We start from the raw sequence: 19245 nt of genomic DNA, 5'->3' as shown, positions 1-19245 counted from the left end.
TTTTCCCTAATGATGACATGGCACACCTGGTAATTGAACTTTGTGGCTTTTTCCTGACCCATAAATACTTCAGATTTGGAGATAATCTATACCTTCAAGTCAGTGGCACAGCTATGGGTACCCACATGGCCTCACAGTATGCCAACATTTTTATGGCTGACCTAGAATATCGCTTCCTCGAAACTCGTCCCCAAGCACCTCTTCTTTACCTAAGCTACACTGATGACATTTTCATCATCTGGACCCATGGGAATGAGTCCCTCGAAGAATTCCACTAGGATTTCAATAATTTCCACCCAACCATCAACCTCAGCCAGGACTAGTCCACACAAGAAATCCACTTCCTGGACACCATAATACAAATAAAGGATTGTCACATTAATACCACCCTATACCGAAAGCCAACTGACCGCAATACATACCTTCATGCCTCCAGCTTCCACCCTGGACACATTACACGATCCATTGTCTTCAGCCAAGTCCTAAGATACAACTGGATTTTCTCTGATCCCTCAGACATGAGACAAACACCTACAGGATCTCCATAAAACGTTCTTAAAACTACAGTACCCACCTGGAGAGGTGAAGAAACAAATTGACAGAGCCAGACGGGTACCCAGAAGTCACCTACTACAGGACAGACCCAACAAAGAAAACAACAGAACACCATTGGCCATCACCTACAGCCCCCAGCTAAAATCTCTCCCACACATCATTAAGGATCTACAACCTATCCTAGAAGATGATCCCTCACTCTCTCAAGCTGTGGGAGGCAGACCTATCCTTGCTTACAGACAGCCCCCGCAACCTGAAGCAAATACTCACCAGCAATCATACAACATACAACAAGAATACTAACCCAGGGACCTATCCCTGCAACAAACCCCATTGCCAATTCTGCCTGCACATCGACTCTAGTGACACCATCACAGGTTCTAACCGCATCAGCCACACCATCAGGAGCTCATTCACCTGCACATCTACTAATGTAATATATGCCATCATGTGCCAGCAATACCCCTCTTCCATGTACATTGGGCAAACCGGACTGTCACTATGCAATAGAATAAATGGACACAAATCAGACATAAAAAATGGTAACATCCATAAGCCAGTAGGAGAGCACTTCAATCTCCAAGGACACTCTGTAGCTGACTTGAAAATTGCCATTCTTCAACAAAAAAACTTCAAAAACAGACTTCAGCGAGAAACTGCAGAGCTGGAACTCATACGCAAACTTGACACAATCGGACTGGATCTGAATAGGGACTTGGAATGGTTATCTCATTACAAGAAGTAGTTGTCACTGTTCATACATTCTCACCTTCTAATCAGTGGTTGTGAATAGGCCTCATCCACCCTAACTGAATGGACTTTGTTAGTAGTTGCCCTCCCCATTATTATGTTTCTTACCCTTGGATGTATATATATATATACCTTCTATCTGTGAGTTCCACTTCATGCATCTGACGAAGTGGGTTTCAGCCCACGAAAGCTTATTCCCGCAGAAATTTGTTAGTCTTTAAGGTGCTACGGGACTCTCGTTGTTTCTGCTGTATTGTGGACGGTTATTGTATATGTCTTTTGCACTGATTAGGATTTTTTTGAAAGTTTGTCTTCATGGATAAGATATTCTTTATTGCAAAAAATGATTATCCTCTTTTCAAATAGTCCTTGAATTTTGGAAAACTTTTTCGTATATTTAATAAATGCAAAACACCCCCTAGGAACTTTACTGTTATTTCAGAAAGCTTAAAGAATATTGATAATTTAGAGTCTGCTTAATAATGAAGATAAACTGGTAAAAGCAAAGTGTCGTGCATGTAAAACATTCTCCCTGTATATTACTGTACTGTAAATATTTATTAGTGAACTTATTCTTATAGTGTTAACTGGCATCACAGGTTCATGTTTTAAAAGGTGTTTACATTCTGGTGCTTGTTAGTACACTAAAAATTGAAGCAAGCAGTTAAACATTAAGATACTAGAATTATTCATCTTGTATGTTGGTGTCACAAATTCATTGCTATGGGCCATGAAGGATAATGATATTTTAAAACGTCAAACCTCTTTCTTATTATTTAATTACATTATTCAGTAATTAAGTAGTTTACATCCGTATTTCATTTTAGTGATTTTAGTGTAGTTAGTCAAGTGCATAAAGATAAATACATGCCTAAATGCTGGCAGGACCCAGGGTCTATATTAACAAAAGCATCATGCGCATGGCCAATAAAGATATTGTAATAACATTCTATTTTTTTCTTTATTAGTTGGCTATATATGTTTTCTCCATAAAATTAAAAACTTGAGAAAGTGCATCAGCAGAAAGTGACTCTACTATGCAATGAAACTAAGAAAAGCTAAAGTAAATGAGTTTTGCTTTGCAGTCATAGTTTTAACACAACTTTTAGGCCTCAACTGTACAAAGACTTTAGTCTAAGTGTAACTAAGTTACACACATGGATAGTTCCATTGAAGTCATTAGAGCTGTTCACATGCTTAAAGTTAAGCATGTGCCTAGGTGTTTCCTGGTTTTTGTGCCCTTATACAAGATGTGTAGTGTGTGCAAGGGAAAAAGAGTCTGAGAATCTACCTCTGACAGGCAGTTGGTATCGTCTGGGGTAGTTACTGTGGGTTTACATATTCCTATAAGAGACATTATGCTCTCTTTTTCATGATTAGACTGCACCTGCTGTTTGTAATGGCTATGTTGGAGTCCAATTCATCCCAAGGCATCACATTGCAGGAGGCTCCACTATTCAGCTGAAATTGCCATTGTGTTTCCCTAATAACATTGTGGCATGCATGGAGGTTGGGATTCCCTTGTTGCTTTCCTGTCCTGACAGCCTGAACCTGATATGCTCTGGGGCTCATGGAAAGGGTAAAGATGTCATCATCTTTGTCTGATGTGCCATCCCCTGTTATGCAGGTCTGATTCTTTCTGGAACCTTCCTCTGCTCTTTCACACACTGCTAAAATGGTTCAACTTGCCACATTCTTTACAATGCTGTCCTAGTGCGGGGCATGCTGTTTCCCATAGTAAACGCATCTCATTTTGGGTATGGAACCCTGGCCCCTTGTTCTCTTTTGCTGTTGTCTCATGGCATGTACTTCTGGCAGTGTTGTGCCTCCTAGGGATATTATCCTTTCCCTTGATACTTCTGCTGCATGCCCTATGTCTAAGCATCTGTCTAATGTGCAATTGCCTTTCCAGAGCAGCTGCTCCACAGACATTGATCCCAAGTGCCGTAGGCTATCCTGTCTCCACATCAGGGAGTCTGAAACGTCCCCAAAATTGCATGTAGCAGACAGTGTGCCTAAGACTGTAACTCTTCGGATTAGTCACTAGTGAGAAACTTATATCACTCTATAAGTTCATTCTGTTTTGGGGAGCAGAAGGACTGTTGTGAGGGTTGAGGCAGTGGGGAACTTCAGAGTGCTGCAGACCTGTCTGCCTCGTTCCTCAATAAGGTAAAGTACAAGTTTTACTTTCCTGCTGTTGTCCTTCTCCTCCTTTCTCCAGCTCCATCACTAGCTAAATTTGCATCTGCAATATCCAGGGCTCTGGGGACTTCAGACCGAGTTCCATGACTCAAGCTGCCTGCTGCTGCATTGTCAACAATGCAAATGCTGCCACTGTGTTTGATTCACAAAGTGTGAAGCTGAATGAAGTTTAAGTTGAACAAGTGAAACTTTATTGAACCCTGGTGACTGTTCTGTCCATGTGGTTGAGTAGCTTCCCACCTAACTCTCCACGTTCCCTATTCCACTGGTGTCCCATCAACCACAGCCTCTCCAGGGAACACGGGTCTTCTGACTCCAGATTGTGATACATTCACATCCTCTTTGCTGCACACTCAGTCTCCATGTAGACAACCCCTGAACATTGCAGGTGTGCTATGTTCCTATATACATATTGTTTTAAGGAATATTGTATCAAAATGCACTGCCTCATCTGATAACTGTCATGACTACACATATATCTGCCCCATAATTTGAGTATTAATGCTCTTCATAATGTACAATAACTCACTGTGACCTCATTCTACCCTTCCAGTTTGTTGTTTCATTCACCTGTTATGTCTTGTCATAACATTAATGGAGAGCTCTCTGGGGCAGCAACTGTTTACTGAGCCAAGCATTGTGCAGCCCAGATCCTTCATTGGTGCCTCTATCTGATATTGTAATAAAAATAATTAATAATAAATAAGAGATCTTATGCTTACTCCTATTTATTCCATATTGCTAGAGTGTCACAATGCTCTCACTTTTTCAGAAAGATCACTAGCACCAGTAGTCGACTCAGAAATGCCAATATTTTTTTCCACTACGTTTCACAGTTCATTCATGGTGAGAAGTGGTTCTTTGATTCGGTATCTGTAGAGAGATGAATTGAGTGAAATGGATATAGTTTGAAGTGAACACATGTATTTGTGTTGTGATATCCTCCTGTCCTGAGGCTTTTCATTTTAAGAAATCTGTTGATTAGGATTAAAAAATGGTTGTTTCTAAAGGGAAAATGAATTAAACTAAACCGAATTAAGGCCACTTTAATTCTGAATAAAAAGCATCCAAGCAGGGGTTTATTGAGGTTTAATCTATCCACTTTAAATTCATGTCTTTAGTTAATTCATATTAACTTTCCTGAGTGTCCCCAGATAGACAAGCCTAAATTTATTATGTCTTGTGGAAAGCATGAAGTATCGTGTGGTAGTCACTGAGTGTTCACTCTGAAATAATCACAAAACAGCAGTGTCTATTACTACTAGACAGTCATAATAAAAATTTTCCCTTATGTTGTTCTATACAGAGCAACAAGGAATTGTTTTTTAAGGAACGAGCATTTCAGAGAGAGAAAATTGCACAATCCGTGTTCAACAACCAAAGAGTTACCTTTTGTTAAATGAAGTCTGAAGAGCTACAAAAGTATTAAGCAGAGAAGGCAAAATCTTGAGGTGCTGGGCATATGCAACTTCCAGTGGGCCAATCTTGAGTTCTTAATTCAGATTTGTTTGTTTGATTTTAACTAAGACCTTATTTACCATGATCGAATAAGGACCAAGGAAGGAACTTGGGATTTGGTCCATTGACCTAAAGGGGCTTGCAACCCCTATTCCACAGGGGGTCCTGCAGCTGGCAAGCTCTGCCCCAGTATGCTGGCCAAGAAGGGGGCATAGCAGGTGAGCTAAGGCTGCAGTGATTCAGCAAAGGGATGTACAGATGCAGCCCATCTGCTGGGCAGCACCTGCTGCTTCTGTGGAGCCTTGTTTGCACTTTTAAAGCAGCCCTCCCTTGTGGGATGACGAAAAAGATCTTTGTTTACACCACTGATGCTAAACCACTAGATTTTGCAGCACAGATGAGAGATGTCACAATGATGGATATCATATTGCTTGATCTTGACAGTCAGCCTCACCGGAAAACCTGTTCACTTCTCATGTATCAGATTGAAAGTTTCTGAAGTTCTGTATGTTATTCATCTTGCAAAACATTATCTTCCTTTTTAAATTTTCCATGGCATTTTGTGTCCTGTAAAACATGTGACTTGCCCGTTACTACCTCACACAAGTCTAATCAGTCTGCAGCAGCTCCTGATAACTCTTCTAGAAAGCACTAAGCCATCATAGAGTCTAATCCAGTTGACTCCCATTGATTTCAGTTGGCTTTGGATCAGAGCTTTAGTTAACTTATTTTAAGTTTGTTCTGATTTTAGACATTGTCAAAACTTGTGTAAAAAATTACAGTAAAAAATACCTAAAAACATAATGAACTACTAACCTCAGAATGTGTATAGGGAAAAAATAAATTATTAACACAGTTCTTCAAGTTTGAGATAGCACATCTTACACTGCCTTTTAATCATGTTAACAGAGTAAATCTGAAAGTGACTATGTCATTTGTGGAAGCTAAAAAGGGAAATACAGTCCATACTATCTAATGTAGATGTAATGCCCAGAAATCCAATAGCGAACTATCACAGGATCTGCGACTTACCATTTGTCAATGCCTCCTCGTCTGGGGAATCAGCTCACCACTGTCCACACCCTGTCCAACGGTTGCTCAGCTCATTACCTCAGTCACTCGCTCTGCAGCCCCTCACTCGCTGGTCTGGAGCTGCAATGCCTCTCCTTCATGGCTTAGCTCACTGGCCAAGTCACCATTATCCTCTCCTTCCAGGGTATTATCAGAGTCTCCTTCCTCAAAGTCCCAGGCAGTCTCCATCTCCACTGTGCTGACTGTGTCACTCCCACAGTGGCTGGTAGGGGAACCCAAGCTTGCCCTCTACATTGGGTTCCAATCTGGGGATGTCCAAACCAGCAGTTCAGGTTTATCCCTCTCAGACCTTACTGCTCCATCCCTGGACTGTGTCCTACCGTGCCTTTCTAGGCTCCTACTTTCCCCCTTGGACAGTAGAAACTCAGAGTTACGAACACCCCGGGAATGGAGGTTGTTAGTAATTCTGAAATATTTGTAACTCTGAATAAAACAATATGGTTGGTCTTTCAAAAGTTTACAGCTGACTATTGACGTAATACAACTTTGAAACCGTACTATACAGAAGAAAAATGCTGCTTTCCTTTTCCCCACCCTGCAACCCCCCTATCTACTGCCAACTTGCTCTCTTTATAAACCCTACCCAGCTCCTCCCCGCAGGCTTTATCAGTCCTTGACTTTCCGTCAGGTACAATCTATAGGTTAAGTGGCCTCTCTTGCCACCTCAACCCGATCTTTGCTGGTGTGGGGTGCACGCCCCATCACACAGAGATTTTTCCTCAGAGCATACACTTTAAAAGATCATTTGCACCACATAGCAAATAGATTGTAAAATGGTGTGCCTGGTAAAATCTGGCAGGATTACAACTTGAGGAAGTAAAACAGCAAAAACTAGCAGAAAGCATGGTTTGAAAAGCAAGATATATACACTGGCAAATTAATTAATGCTAAGAATCCATACCGTTTCCTCCTGCAGCTGGAAATTAATGGAATATTTTAGTGTGACACTGGAAATGCTGTACCATTTACCAAGATGTTAACCAACATATTATGTCTAAGTATTGCAAAATCTCAGCTCAGTGGGAAATATCGCCATGTATGTTGTAATAGTTAGGCACAATAGCCGCTCTACTTGGGTGCCTGATGTTCTATAATACCATCTTTCTTGTCAGAGGCATCGAGGTTCTATTACAGGTGGTCAGGAGCTTTGAAAATCAGGGTGTGAGTGAGGAAAAATAGTTTTATATTAGCATGTAAAATGTAATGAATGACAATTAGGGCTCTCTGAAATATTATCAATTAAATTAATAAGCCTCTACATTTGAGGTTTTCACATTTCATTCTGATTGCACAAAAATGTTCTGACTTGGCAAAATTCAGGAAATTTTCATGAAACACTATATATGTTCATTTGTTTCATCAGCCACACCATCAGGAGCTCATTCACCAGCACATCTACTAATGTGATATACGCCATCACGTGCCAGCAATGCCTCTCTGCCACGTACATTGGCCAAACCGGACTGTCTCTATGCAAAAGAATAAATGGACACACATCAGACATCAGGAATGGTAACATTCAAAAACCAGTAGGAGAGCACTTCAATCTCCCTGGATACTCAGACTTGAAAGTTGCCATACTTCAGCAAAAAAACTTCAAAAACAAACTCCAGTGTGAAACCACAGAGCTGGAACTCAGACGCAAACTTGACATTATCAGACTAGGTCTGAATAGAGACTGGGAGTGGCTAGCCCACTACAAAAAAAAATGTTCCCTCTTTTGACATTTACACCTTCTCATCAACTCTTGTGAATGGCCTCATCCACCCTGATTGAATTAACCTAGTTAACATTTGCCCTCCTCACTGTGATGTAACTCACCCATCCTTGCTTGTGTATATATACCTACCAAACTGAAGTTTCCACTTCATGCATCCGACACAGTGGGTTTCTGCCCACGAAAGCTTATGCCCAAATAAATTTGTTAGTCTTTAAGGTGCCACGGGACTCTCGCTGTTTTTTTATATATGTTCAGGAGGTTAAACTGACTGAATTTTCACTAGCAGTAAGATTGGTTTTTACATTGAGATAAAAGTAAATATGCAAACGTTAAAGGTTTATTGTGAAAATGCCATTTTGCACAATTTTGTTATATACGTTGCCAGGCCTTATTTATCAATTAGCAGAATCCTAATATAGTAGAACCTCAGAGATATGAACACCTCGGGAATGGAGGTTGTTCGTAACTCTGAAATGTTTGTAACTCTGAACAAAACATAATGGTACAGAACCCTGCAGTCAGTGTCTTCCAGCTGAGGCGGAAAGATCTCTGCAAAGGTGGCGCCTGGCAGCTCTGCCTGGTTCACAAGCAGCTCTCTGCCCTATTCCTGCTTCTTGCCTCTGGGCTGAACTGGGGAGGCCTGCCCTTCACCCTTGACACTACAAGCCTCAGCCCTCAGCCGCCTCTCCCCGGGCCTTGCTCTGCTCAGTGCACTGCCCACTGCGTTCCAGAGGCAGCATGTGGCAAGGGGTAGGTGCCAGCCCGCTGCCACTCCCTCCCCTGCCCCTGGCACTCCCAGAGGTGCAGCCACGACCCAGGAGTGCAGCCGTGGGCCAAATTGGTGCATAGGCTGTGGCCCTTTAAAACTCCTCCAGAGAGCAGCCTCTAGCTCCCACTCCAGGCTAGGATTTTACTGCAACAGCAGCAGCTCTCAGCAGCTCAGTCCTGAGCTTGTAAGTGTGTACCCTTCCTGAGGGTAGGGGGGCTGCTTCTGCTTTGCATGCTCCAGTCAGGCTGCCTTGGGCTGGCAGCTGTGCTTGTGAACGTCAGCATCTTCACCTTCTAGCTGTAAGTGGCTGCCCCTCACATGGCAAGAGGAGTTGGGGACAGGAAACCCATATGTACTGACCTTTAAGATGCAATTCAGGCACCCCATAATATTTGGGTTTTTTTTTTTCCTTCCGTTGCTGCCTAATTGCTTACTTCTGGTTTCACATGGTGTTTGGTTGACCGGTCAGTTCGTAACTCTGGTGTTCATATCTTTGAGGTTCTGCTGTAGTAATCAGATGTCTCCAATACAACATATAGAGGAATGGTTTCTCTGTAATATTGCCATGTAGGAAACAAGAAGGGATTCAACATTGGGACAGAGTACTAGTATTGTACATTAGATGTGTGTTTCTCTGTTGTGGGGCAGAGGGTAATGGAGTTATGAAAAGCCACTAATTTCATAAGCTAAAAAATATGCTACTAGACTGGTATTTCTTAGGTGACTCCTGAAAACGTCTAGCTCATAGTCAGACACACACAAAAATAGCTATTTTGGACTTAACTCATCCATTTTAACCTATATTGCACACATTTTCACTACATGATTTCTCTTTAACTAGGCAGTTGTTTGCTGCAAGGTTTCCACAAACAGAACCTATAAAATGCAGTGTGTGTGTGTGTTTTTAATATTATGCACATGTATTTATATGTGGACGTATAAGTCATATTGCATTTTTTATGTGGGTCATATATATTAAAGTATGAATGTCTTGTATAGTTAGTTATTTTTAAACATATCTTTATTGAACTGAGTATATAAGGAGGATTAGACAAGTTTCTGCTGCTTCTAGTGTGACAAGTTTTATCAGATAAGGCCATTGACTTCAGTCAGGCTATTTACGTCAGTAAGTACTGCTCTGCATGAGTGAGGGTTGGAGAATCAGGCTCTTAAGGACGGACAATGAAAGGTACAGTCTATTATAGCACTCTTTCTAGACAAGGAGTCCAATATTTTTTAACAGTGAAGCTTGCTTTTTTTTCCCTTTTGATCACATAAGAGAGCTAAACACATTAATTTACAGACAGACTTTCCCGGTACACAGAGTACAGGATCTGGCTGGTTTCATAATAGTACCGAGTGGGTGGATTTTTCACTTCTTTAAACATTCATACATTGTGAAGTTGTTAAATGTCTGCCTAATGTGTTTGAAAACTCCTATTTAAAGAATGGGTAGGAGGTTAAGTGAGACACCAGGAATGAAAGGACCCCATCAACTAAAAAATCAAACTTCTATCTGAAATGTTTTAACAATTATGATTACAGGTAACACATAAGAGTAATATTTAATTTTTATATCTATTTTTGTTTATGTTCTTTATATACTTTAAAGAGCAAGAATTATGGTTGATGTAAATTGTTCTAGCTCCATGTATGTCAATGGAGCTACACTAATGTACATTAGCAGAGAAGTTGGCCTTTTGTTTTGAGACAGATTCATTTTTTAACTTCTGAATTGATAGTCAACCAGGTTCCCTTGTTGATTGGATGCATCTTCACACAACAGTAGGAGAGAAACAACTAATTAAGAATAAATAAAAATGGTATTACATAACCAAAAATAATTGGCAGGTGGAGATAGGGTCGGAATATCACCCGAAAGTACTTTAAATTCATTTTGGGCCAGATTCCGATTCCTTTACTCATGTTGAATTATATCTTCCTCCAGCACAATCAGATTAAAGGAGATGATGCTGTTTGTGGTGTAGTACATGTGCTATTCTATATGAGAAAGAAACAATGTTGGGATCTGGTTCTTTATTTGTAATTGACTAGATTTTCAAACTGAACAGAACAATCAGATTTCACAGATCTCGTGTATTTATTTTTAAATGTTAAAAGATGAACAAACTGTTCATGAAACAGGCTATTAATTTACCAGGAGAGTATCAAGGAGTTGTGATATACTATATAGACTGCCATCCAAGTATTATGCACTACTTTAGCCTCTTAGTATTCTTAAGAAAAGCTAGGGAGTTTATTTTCTATAAGAGATATTGAAAGCCTTTTTGCCTGCATATAAAGTGCTTAATTACCTAATACATTTGAAAGCTACATTAGTACATGATGCTAGTACTCTGTCTTGGGTTTATTTTCTAGTTTTCAGCTTTCATTTACTGCACTTTCCTTGCTAAGATTTTGCCGTTAAGTACTCCTTTGGAAGGATTATAAAGACATTATTGCATAGAATTTTTTAAATCAATAGCACAGAAAGTTTGTACTATGCATTTTCAATCTTTTCATTGCATTTCACTCCTTAACCCCTTGTCTGTGAGCCACTGCATCACGGTACTTTAAATTGCCAGCATTGCATGGAACATTGGCACTTCAGGTGAGATGACTAGATATCTAATGCAGCACTATGATGTTAGGGAGCATTGTGCTAATCAAATAAAAACTCGATCCCATCATGGTCATTAAAGATACCATGGAACACTTTGTAAGTGTAGGATGCTAAAGCCTGAAGGCATAGCCAATTTGGGTAATTACATCTGCCTACCTAAATTCCCCCACCATTGTTTCATTTGAATATGATATTCACCTACACTTCCTGCTCTGAAATAGTCAGCCATGTTGCTGTGCACTCGTAAACAACTGCTACATTTCACCACAGTGGTTGCTGCCTTTCAATGATGGATGAAGTAATTCCTTTATATGTATATAAGAATTACTTCAATATATATATAGCCTTTATATGTATATAAGAATTACTTATATATATATATATATATATATATATCCAGGTCATATGCTGGCGTGAATTGATGCATGCTGATTTGCATTAGTGGAGGATGTGGCCCGTGTTTTTAAATTGCTCTGGGGCCCCTTCAGGCTGAAAATGCTGCATAAATATCAAATATTATCATAAGTTATTACAGGCTAGTTGCAAATAATTAAATAACTAGAACTATTGATTTGTTTTTTTCAGCGACAGAGTCTCACCTGTCTGAGGAAAGTGAAGTGTCCAAGATCCAATGTGAGTTCTGTGCAGATGCAGGGTGATTCTGATTTCTTCGTCAACCACCTTGGAGTCCCCACCGTGCAATTTTCTTATGAAGACATCAAAACACTAGAGGTAATTGTGAATGGAAACACACAACACAAGAAAATCATAAGAATGTAGAATCTGATTTTACTCAGTGTGATATTCCATGCCAAGTAAGATAGCAGAAAGCTATCTCATTGTAATGAATTATTTTAGATGTTTAGAATTTTCTATAGTACTTGGAAATAGCAGCTCTTTACAGTGGTGTAGCACTCAATTTAAAAAGATTTATACTGTCTTTCTCATTTTGATGGAGCAGATCACAACAATAAAATTGCAGTAGAAAGATTAACATAAAAACATAATTGTAGTCCTCCGCGTTCACAGTAACCCATGACATCAAGTGGGCTCTTGCTATTTGTTGCTTTTGAGGGAGATGTTTAAGTCTCTGTGTCATCTAAGTTAAACAGTATGGATTAGCCAACTCAACTTGACAGTTTGCTACTTAAAAAAAAATCAAAAAAATCTGTGTTTCTGTTGTTCTGTCTAGCAAAGAAAGAAAAACCTCAAGATGTATTTTACATCTGTCTCCAAATTATGGACAAAATTCTGCTCTAAATCCACATAGCAGTTATTAACTCCTGTGTACTGGGTTAGAGTCCCCAAACTCTGGCCTCTTTCCCTATCCTGAATGTAACTGAAGTGTATGCTGACATTGTTCTGGGGTGCAGTTTTAGTGGGACAAGGATTAGCTGTGGTGGAGGGGAGCTCCACTATTCTTGACTCTACCTTGCTCCTGCACAGTTCTAATTTGTCTCGCGGTTAGGCAGCTGAGGATCATAAAACCATAATTGGCCTCTGTATTACCCCCTCTCTGCTGCACTGAAGCAGAATGGAGAATCTGCCCCACTGTTCTCAATTCATTGGCCTCTGCTGGCCCTGTGCACTGAGGTGAATTTCAGTCCCTATGTGCAATATTAACTGCAAGAGTTAAACCTTGTTGCCCTTTCCATAGCACCGTGGAGGAACTGATAACTCCATAACTCTGAGCCTGTAGAGAGAAACCACCACGCCCTCCAGTATTCTGCTCTCCTTAGCTGAACAGAATTTACACTATTCTTCTTCTGGATTTCTGCTCTCCTTGTGCACATAAGCTATTAGTCTTCATTCCTTCCTGGGTCATTGCAAAATGGCAGCATACTTTAGCAGAACATTTTTTGTCAATAAAAGGGGAAGTTTGGGGTTGATAGAATTAATTAAAAACATTTTATGCCAACAAAACCCTCTTGTTTTCTTTAAAAAATCACACATTTTTAAACTTCTTCTATTATTAATGTTGTTATTATTTACTTTAAAAATAAATCAGACAATTCTCATTTCAAGTAATATACTGCAATCAGCAAATGTTCCTGCCTAGGTAACTCCTTCTGGGGAAATTTGGATCAATTTTTCTGTCCTTTGTTTGAAAGAGAGACTGGGATATAACAAAACAAACATTTGGTTTACTGAACATCTATCACAAAATCAACAAAGATATTTCCCTGAAGTAAAAAACTGACTGACCTTTACTTTATTTTTGGAGACAACTTCAAAATGGGAATATTATAAGCAACTGTGATTATAAACAACACATAGTGACTATTTCCTCTGTGGTGAATGAAATAAATACAGTACACAATGCTTATAGAGTAGTAAATTCTAATGATTCTTTTTCATTTCTGTATTTTCACCTGGATTCAAAAAGGAAAGAAAATAATGATCAATGCTTTAAAAATAGGCTGTGAATATTCTGTTACTAGTTAGAATGTCATTTTATTATTTCTCACACCATGTAAAGGTCAGGACTGTATCTTATTTACTGTTCTTTATAGCACTGAGCACTTGGTTGTTCTCATCAAATAAAATTAGACAACTGATTATTTTTCTTTAATGCGGGGTGAAATTTGTCAGTGTGCAGGGAAGCCTGCACAAGGCCCTATGTTCCACTTAAATACAACTTACATCTTTAAGATATGGAATTTCACTCTTGGTATGGAATCCATGTGTTAAGCTGTAGAAAGACAAAACTTCTGTGTGCTCAGATAAGCACCCCGGTTCTCTGTTCAAATGTTGTTCTTACTATATAAATGATTTGGGAAGTCATTCAGGGTAACAAGAAGCTGTTCTGAGCAGGGTCTGAGTATTCTGCATATGGATTCTTTATGTGGCTAACAAGAACTCACATTCTGTTTAATGCTAACAAAAATTTGTGGAAGATACATAAAACGTCATAGGATCATAGAGATTGCCATACTGCATCAGACTGAGTGTCTAGTCCAGTGTCCTGTCTCCAACAGTGACCAAAAGCAGATGCTTCTGGTGAAGATGTAGGAACCCAGAGAGGCCAGATGTGGAGTAATCTAGCCTCCACATTGTCTCCCCCTAATCTCAAACAGTTAGAGATAGCTGTAAACCTTGAAACATGAAGTTTAATATCTCTTCTACAAATTTGTTTATTTTAATTAATTCTTAAATAATTCTGCATATTCTTGATATCCATATAAATGTTCAATCCCTTTTTGAATCTTGCTAAATTCTTGCCCTCAGCAACTTCATGTGGCAATGAATTCCACAGTTTCATCACAGGTTGTGTGAAAATATATTTCCTTTCATCAGCTTGAATTTCCCATCTTTTATTTTCATTGAATGTCCCCTTGTTCTTTCATTATGAGACAGGAAGAATAGAAGATTGTGAGCTATTTTCTCTAGATTATTCATTATATTACATACTTTTATCATGCCTCCTTTCTAGTAATAGCCTAAATTTTCAGAAATGAATTTTTGGTTGCCAACTTGAAACATCTTCTAGGGGCCTGATATTCAGGAATTCTCAGCACTTGCCCTCTGAAGAAAAGTTCCTTTTAAGGTGTTTCAAATTAGATACCCAGTATCCCTAGACACCTTTGAAAATTGGTGCTAATGTTAGTGAAAAGCTACCATGTGTATAGAAGAGGACATGAAAATGGTGTCTGTTTCTTTTTTTCTAACCATGAAAACATTTTATCATCATGTTTCCCTCATTGTCATTTTAAGCACTCTCTGTGCCTACACATGTTCCTTTAGCAGTTTAGATACAAAAATGAAATTGAATAACAGAGCTGGCACCCTTTTCATCCTTAGCTTTGCTTGGCATCTGCACTGCTAATTTGCTAATGATTAAATTTCACAAATGCAGAGTAACCTATGGAGGTGCCAAATGTTGGAGTGATCCTCCTCAGAAGATATTGTGGTGTTAATTGAAATGTCTGTAGTCACAAGCTGTAGTTTAATAAGAAGGTTTTCAATTTGTAAACATGGTTGTACCTATTAGGCAAATCATTTTGTTTCAGATTAAATACAGTGCAGAGGTTGGTTTAAAGGAAATGAAAAAGCAGATGCTCTCAGATTAAGAGTGCAATGTTTATGACAGGCTTGTGGTCCAATACACATTTCTTCTGTCACTTAGCAGCTGTTGCATGTAGTTTCTGTTCCAAATCTGGGTATTCATTATCTATAGGGCATGTGAAAGAATCTGCGAACTCCACTGTATCAAAACCATAATCCTTTCCCCGGCAACATTTAAGACATTAACGCCGAAGTTCCAGTAGATACTGCTTATTTTAGTCATATAGAAAGTTACATTTTCCATCTTCAGTTTATTCTTAAAACTATTAATTATCATTTCATTTTGAAAATAATGGAGCAATATAGCTGAACTTGTAGAAGAAAATATTTGTGCATTTGATTAAATATCACATAATTAATTTGAACTTTTAAGGCCCCACACTCTGTTGAAAATCCATTTACTTTATCTCTCGTATTGTAAATTAATTTCTTAAAGTAAATTGTGATAGATATTATCTGCAGTCTTGAAGTTGATGTACTGCACCTTTCAGATCTTAATGTGTTTTGACCTGAACCTCATGATATCTGCTTCATGTGAGAAATGAAAACACTTAGCAAAATATGTAAATTTATGTAGGCAAGTGGATGGGTTTTTAGTGCAAGCAAAGTTACTCAGCATGATTAAATTTGGATACTCTTGATTATTTATTGTATTGGTTATGTGAGCAGTTAATCTTGCATAAATTTACATGCCACTTCATTGATTCATTAATGTTTCCTTATGAAACTTGGTCAGTGTCTCATATGGTATGCTCTATATTACCAGACGTGAGCAGTTCAGGAGCGATTTGAGGATGCTAAATCTATTTTCTGGAGGAGGCTGGGAGTATCAAAAAATGATAGCACCATTCTGAGAGAGGCACAAATTATGTTGATCTTGCATCCATTCTATTATATATGGTAGGAAGCTCCAATGCACAGCTTAGTTACTTTTGGCAGATACAGTAGTTGTTTCGTATGCCTGTCAAAAAGCATATAGTATCATGTAAAACCAATGCAACTCATCTAATAACTGGTGCACTCAAAGTACCTCTCTCTGGCAAAAGGGTCAGAGTTCTCTCCCTAGTGTCATGTATAGAGCAACAGTTACAGATCATCTCTAGAAACGTATTTCTTGCACAGTGTGTGCAGTGCTGATCCTCAGAGAGAAGGTTATAAAAGCTGTACATTGGAAGGAGCCTGAGAAGTAAATAAGAAGTGTTCAGACCAGAAGAGTGAGCAAAAAGTATCTTCTTTGAAATTAGCCAATACTGTTCAGGGAGGTGAGATCTCAATGGTAAACACCTTTGTACAGAATTGTGAGCAAGCAGATTGCATACTAAGCGCCCAACCACTGTGATAAAAATGTAGTAAGTGAAATGTAGTTCATCTTTTTACTAACATAAAAACACTGCATTTTAGTCTCTGTAGCCCAATCTATAGATTATGTAATAATTATATTGATTACTTGAGAATTCCCAGTTACCACTTTGAGGGCTGACATGTTCTTGTCCCAAGATCAGGACCAATATGGTGAAAAATTACTATATAGTTAGGAACCCCAATGTGCACAAATGCAACACTCACACTATAGGAACTCTGCTATATTTTCAAATAGTTTATTAATACATTTAGCACAGTCACAAGCACTCTAACTCAGTAAGGTAGATAGAGAGATTACAGAATGTACATCTGTACATCCATATACTCACACTGTCCCTTGCAGGACAACCTGAAATGTTAGCTATTATCTGCTTCATCACCATCACCTTCCTCATCATCATCAGTGTCCATCATTCTGGCCCCTTCCAAGGGCTATATCTGTCTCCCTTACTGCCCACAGGCCGGAATGCAATTTTTATAATACGTTACGCTGATGCCATTTTATCTAATCCATACTCAATAGGGGTTTTTCCCCTTTTCCTTATTTGTATTTCCTCATCTTACTAATGTTGAGGTGTCCTCCTTTTATAGGTTAGTAAATTAATACATGTAACTACCATTTCAGCTCATGATCATACCCGTCATCCTTTGCTTCAGCGGGTTTGTGGTTATTACTTTCATGTTCCTTGCGGTAGCACTTCCTGGAACATTCTAACTCTTACCAGTAAGGAAGGTCTCCTTAAATCCTAAAATTTAAAGGTAACGGTTAATCTATGCCAAGTGTTATGGCATACTTAACCACACAGTTATGCTATTTTATGCTTCATCTAATGTCTTACAGGATACTGTAGTTTTCTTGCATTACAGCTGAATATAATGAAAGCAACTAAATATAATGAAGGCAAGACAGTGAATATTGTAAAGGCAACCTAGCCCTATGGGCTACATCTCCTTTATGAAATAAACTCGGAAGAGTTGTCAAGCAGGAAAACCACAGGATTAATCTCTCCTTTTTCTAAGGCGCCTGCTACTATTGCTTGGGAGAAGCTCTGTCTCCATAGCCTCCGATGCATTAGCTTTACCTCCAGGATGGATAACAACAGCTTGAGGATCACATTCTGATTCATCACATATCAACAAGAGGAAGCCCAAGTTTAATACTCAAGCAGCTGAAGAGCTGGTCTACCACTCCACTGATCTTTGGGCCCTGTTCGAAGAAGAATGCTATCAAGAAGGAAATGGTGTAGAACAGTTTTCCAAACTATTCAAGCTAATTTTAGGAGATCTTAAACAACAGCGGAGGAGACTATAGAAGCAGTGAGGAGTTGTGCTGAAAACACCTCTGAGCTCTTCTGATAGAAAAAGGATGGTCCAGTAGTAAGGGCATTAGCTTAAGACTTGAAGACCTGGATTCAGTTCCAAGCTCCACCACAGACTTCCTCTGTGACCTTGGGCTAGTCACTTAGCCTCTCTGTGCCTCGGTTCTCCATCTGTAACATGGGGATAATAGCACTACTTTCCATTATGAGGGTGTTATGAGGAAAAATATATTAAAGATTGTGCGGCTGCTCTGATATTACAGTGAATTGGGCCGTATAAGTACCTAAGATATATAGACAATAACTGAAGGTCCATGACTGTCTTCGTTTCCTCAGTGGCAAGTAATGGTACTATTGCAGAAAAAACCTTACTCAAATTTTCATCAGGATCCTAGAGCAGCATGAGTGAAGATATCCCAGACCATAGTAGTTTGGTCGATCTTTGTAACTCCATGTTGTAATATCTACATTGGTCATGCGAAATCATGGGCTCAACAGAAATTTCTGTGGAAAGAGTCAATTTAAAGTGCTGTTGTTTTCATTCTGTTGTTGTACAGTGCATTTCTATACCCTTGACTGTATTAAATTTGTATTTTCACAATGGTGTGGCTTCACGTCAATAAATAGAGCATTGGGTATAAAAGATGAATGTGCTGCATGATGCTGGAAAGTACACGTGCACAACTGCCAAATCACTGTATTTGACACATCATTGACCACTGTGTTTATAAAGGTTGTATTAATGGGTGAATCCTTTTAAAGTGTTTTTGTTTCAGCAGTATGTTCCTTACCCATGGTCTTATGGGGCTGTAAAGATCAATACAAGTCTGATTCTGCTCTCAGCTTCATTTCTGAACATTAGGAACAATTGTTGAAGTCAATGGAGTTACATTAGTGTGAGGTCAGAATCAGGTTCTGTGTGTGCATTCAGTTTCTAATTCATTTATTCATGGTTCAGTTTCTGTCCATTGTTTGTATGTGCTTGTATGTCTGGTATAATGGAAACTATTCTTTCATCACTTAATTATTTTCCCTCTTCCTTTGCTCTTGCGTATTGCTTTCTTTCTTTCTTTCTTTCTTTCTTTCTTTCTTTTTCTTTCTTTCCTTTTCTGTTTCTATTCTGTCATTTTTTAAATCTCACTAATACAATAGTTTTATATAAGTCTGTTTACTTCAAATGAATAATTCATAGATGCGTTCTTCCATATGAAGTAACATCCATTTTAGTTTGAACCCTGCTCTTGTAAATGCCCTTCATAATCTAGGTAAATTTGGTTGAAGTCACTAAAACTATGTTTCACAGAATAGCAGATGGGTAAACAATAGTTAA

The 19245-nt window shown here is 38.9% G+C and overlaps 1 protein-coding gene across 5 annotated transcripts in view; it reads left to right on the top strand.

Moving 5' to 3' along the window:
* The window catches only part of NAALADL2 (N-acetylated alpha-linked acidic dipeptidase like 2), a 691918-nt gene that overhangs the window by 528396 nt on the left and 144277 nt on the right, over positions 1–19245 (top strand). For all 5 annotated transcript variants that reach the window (XM_067536536.1, XM_067536537.1, XM_067536538.1 and 2 more), the window contains one exon: positions 11755–11901. In XM_067536536.1, the coding sequence (XP_067392637.1) occupies positions 11755–11901 (147 nt within the window). The remainder of the gene's footprint in view (positions 1–11754; positions 11902–19245) is intronic.

This window comes from Emydura macquarii, unplaced genomic scaffold (assembly GCF_026122565.2).
Source record: "Emydura macquarii macquarii isolate MOO-44397 ecotype Brisbane River unplaced genomic scaffold, CSIRO-AGI_Emac_v2 contig_3603, whole genome shotgun sequence".
NCBI classification, from domain to species: domain Eukaryota; kingdom Metazoa; phylum Chordata; order Testudines; family Chelidae; genus Emydura; species Emydura macquarii.
This window is presented reverse-complemented; position numbering and strand designations above follow the sequence as displayed.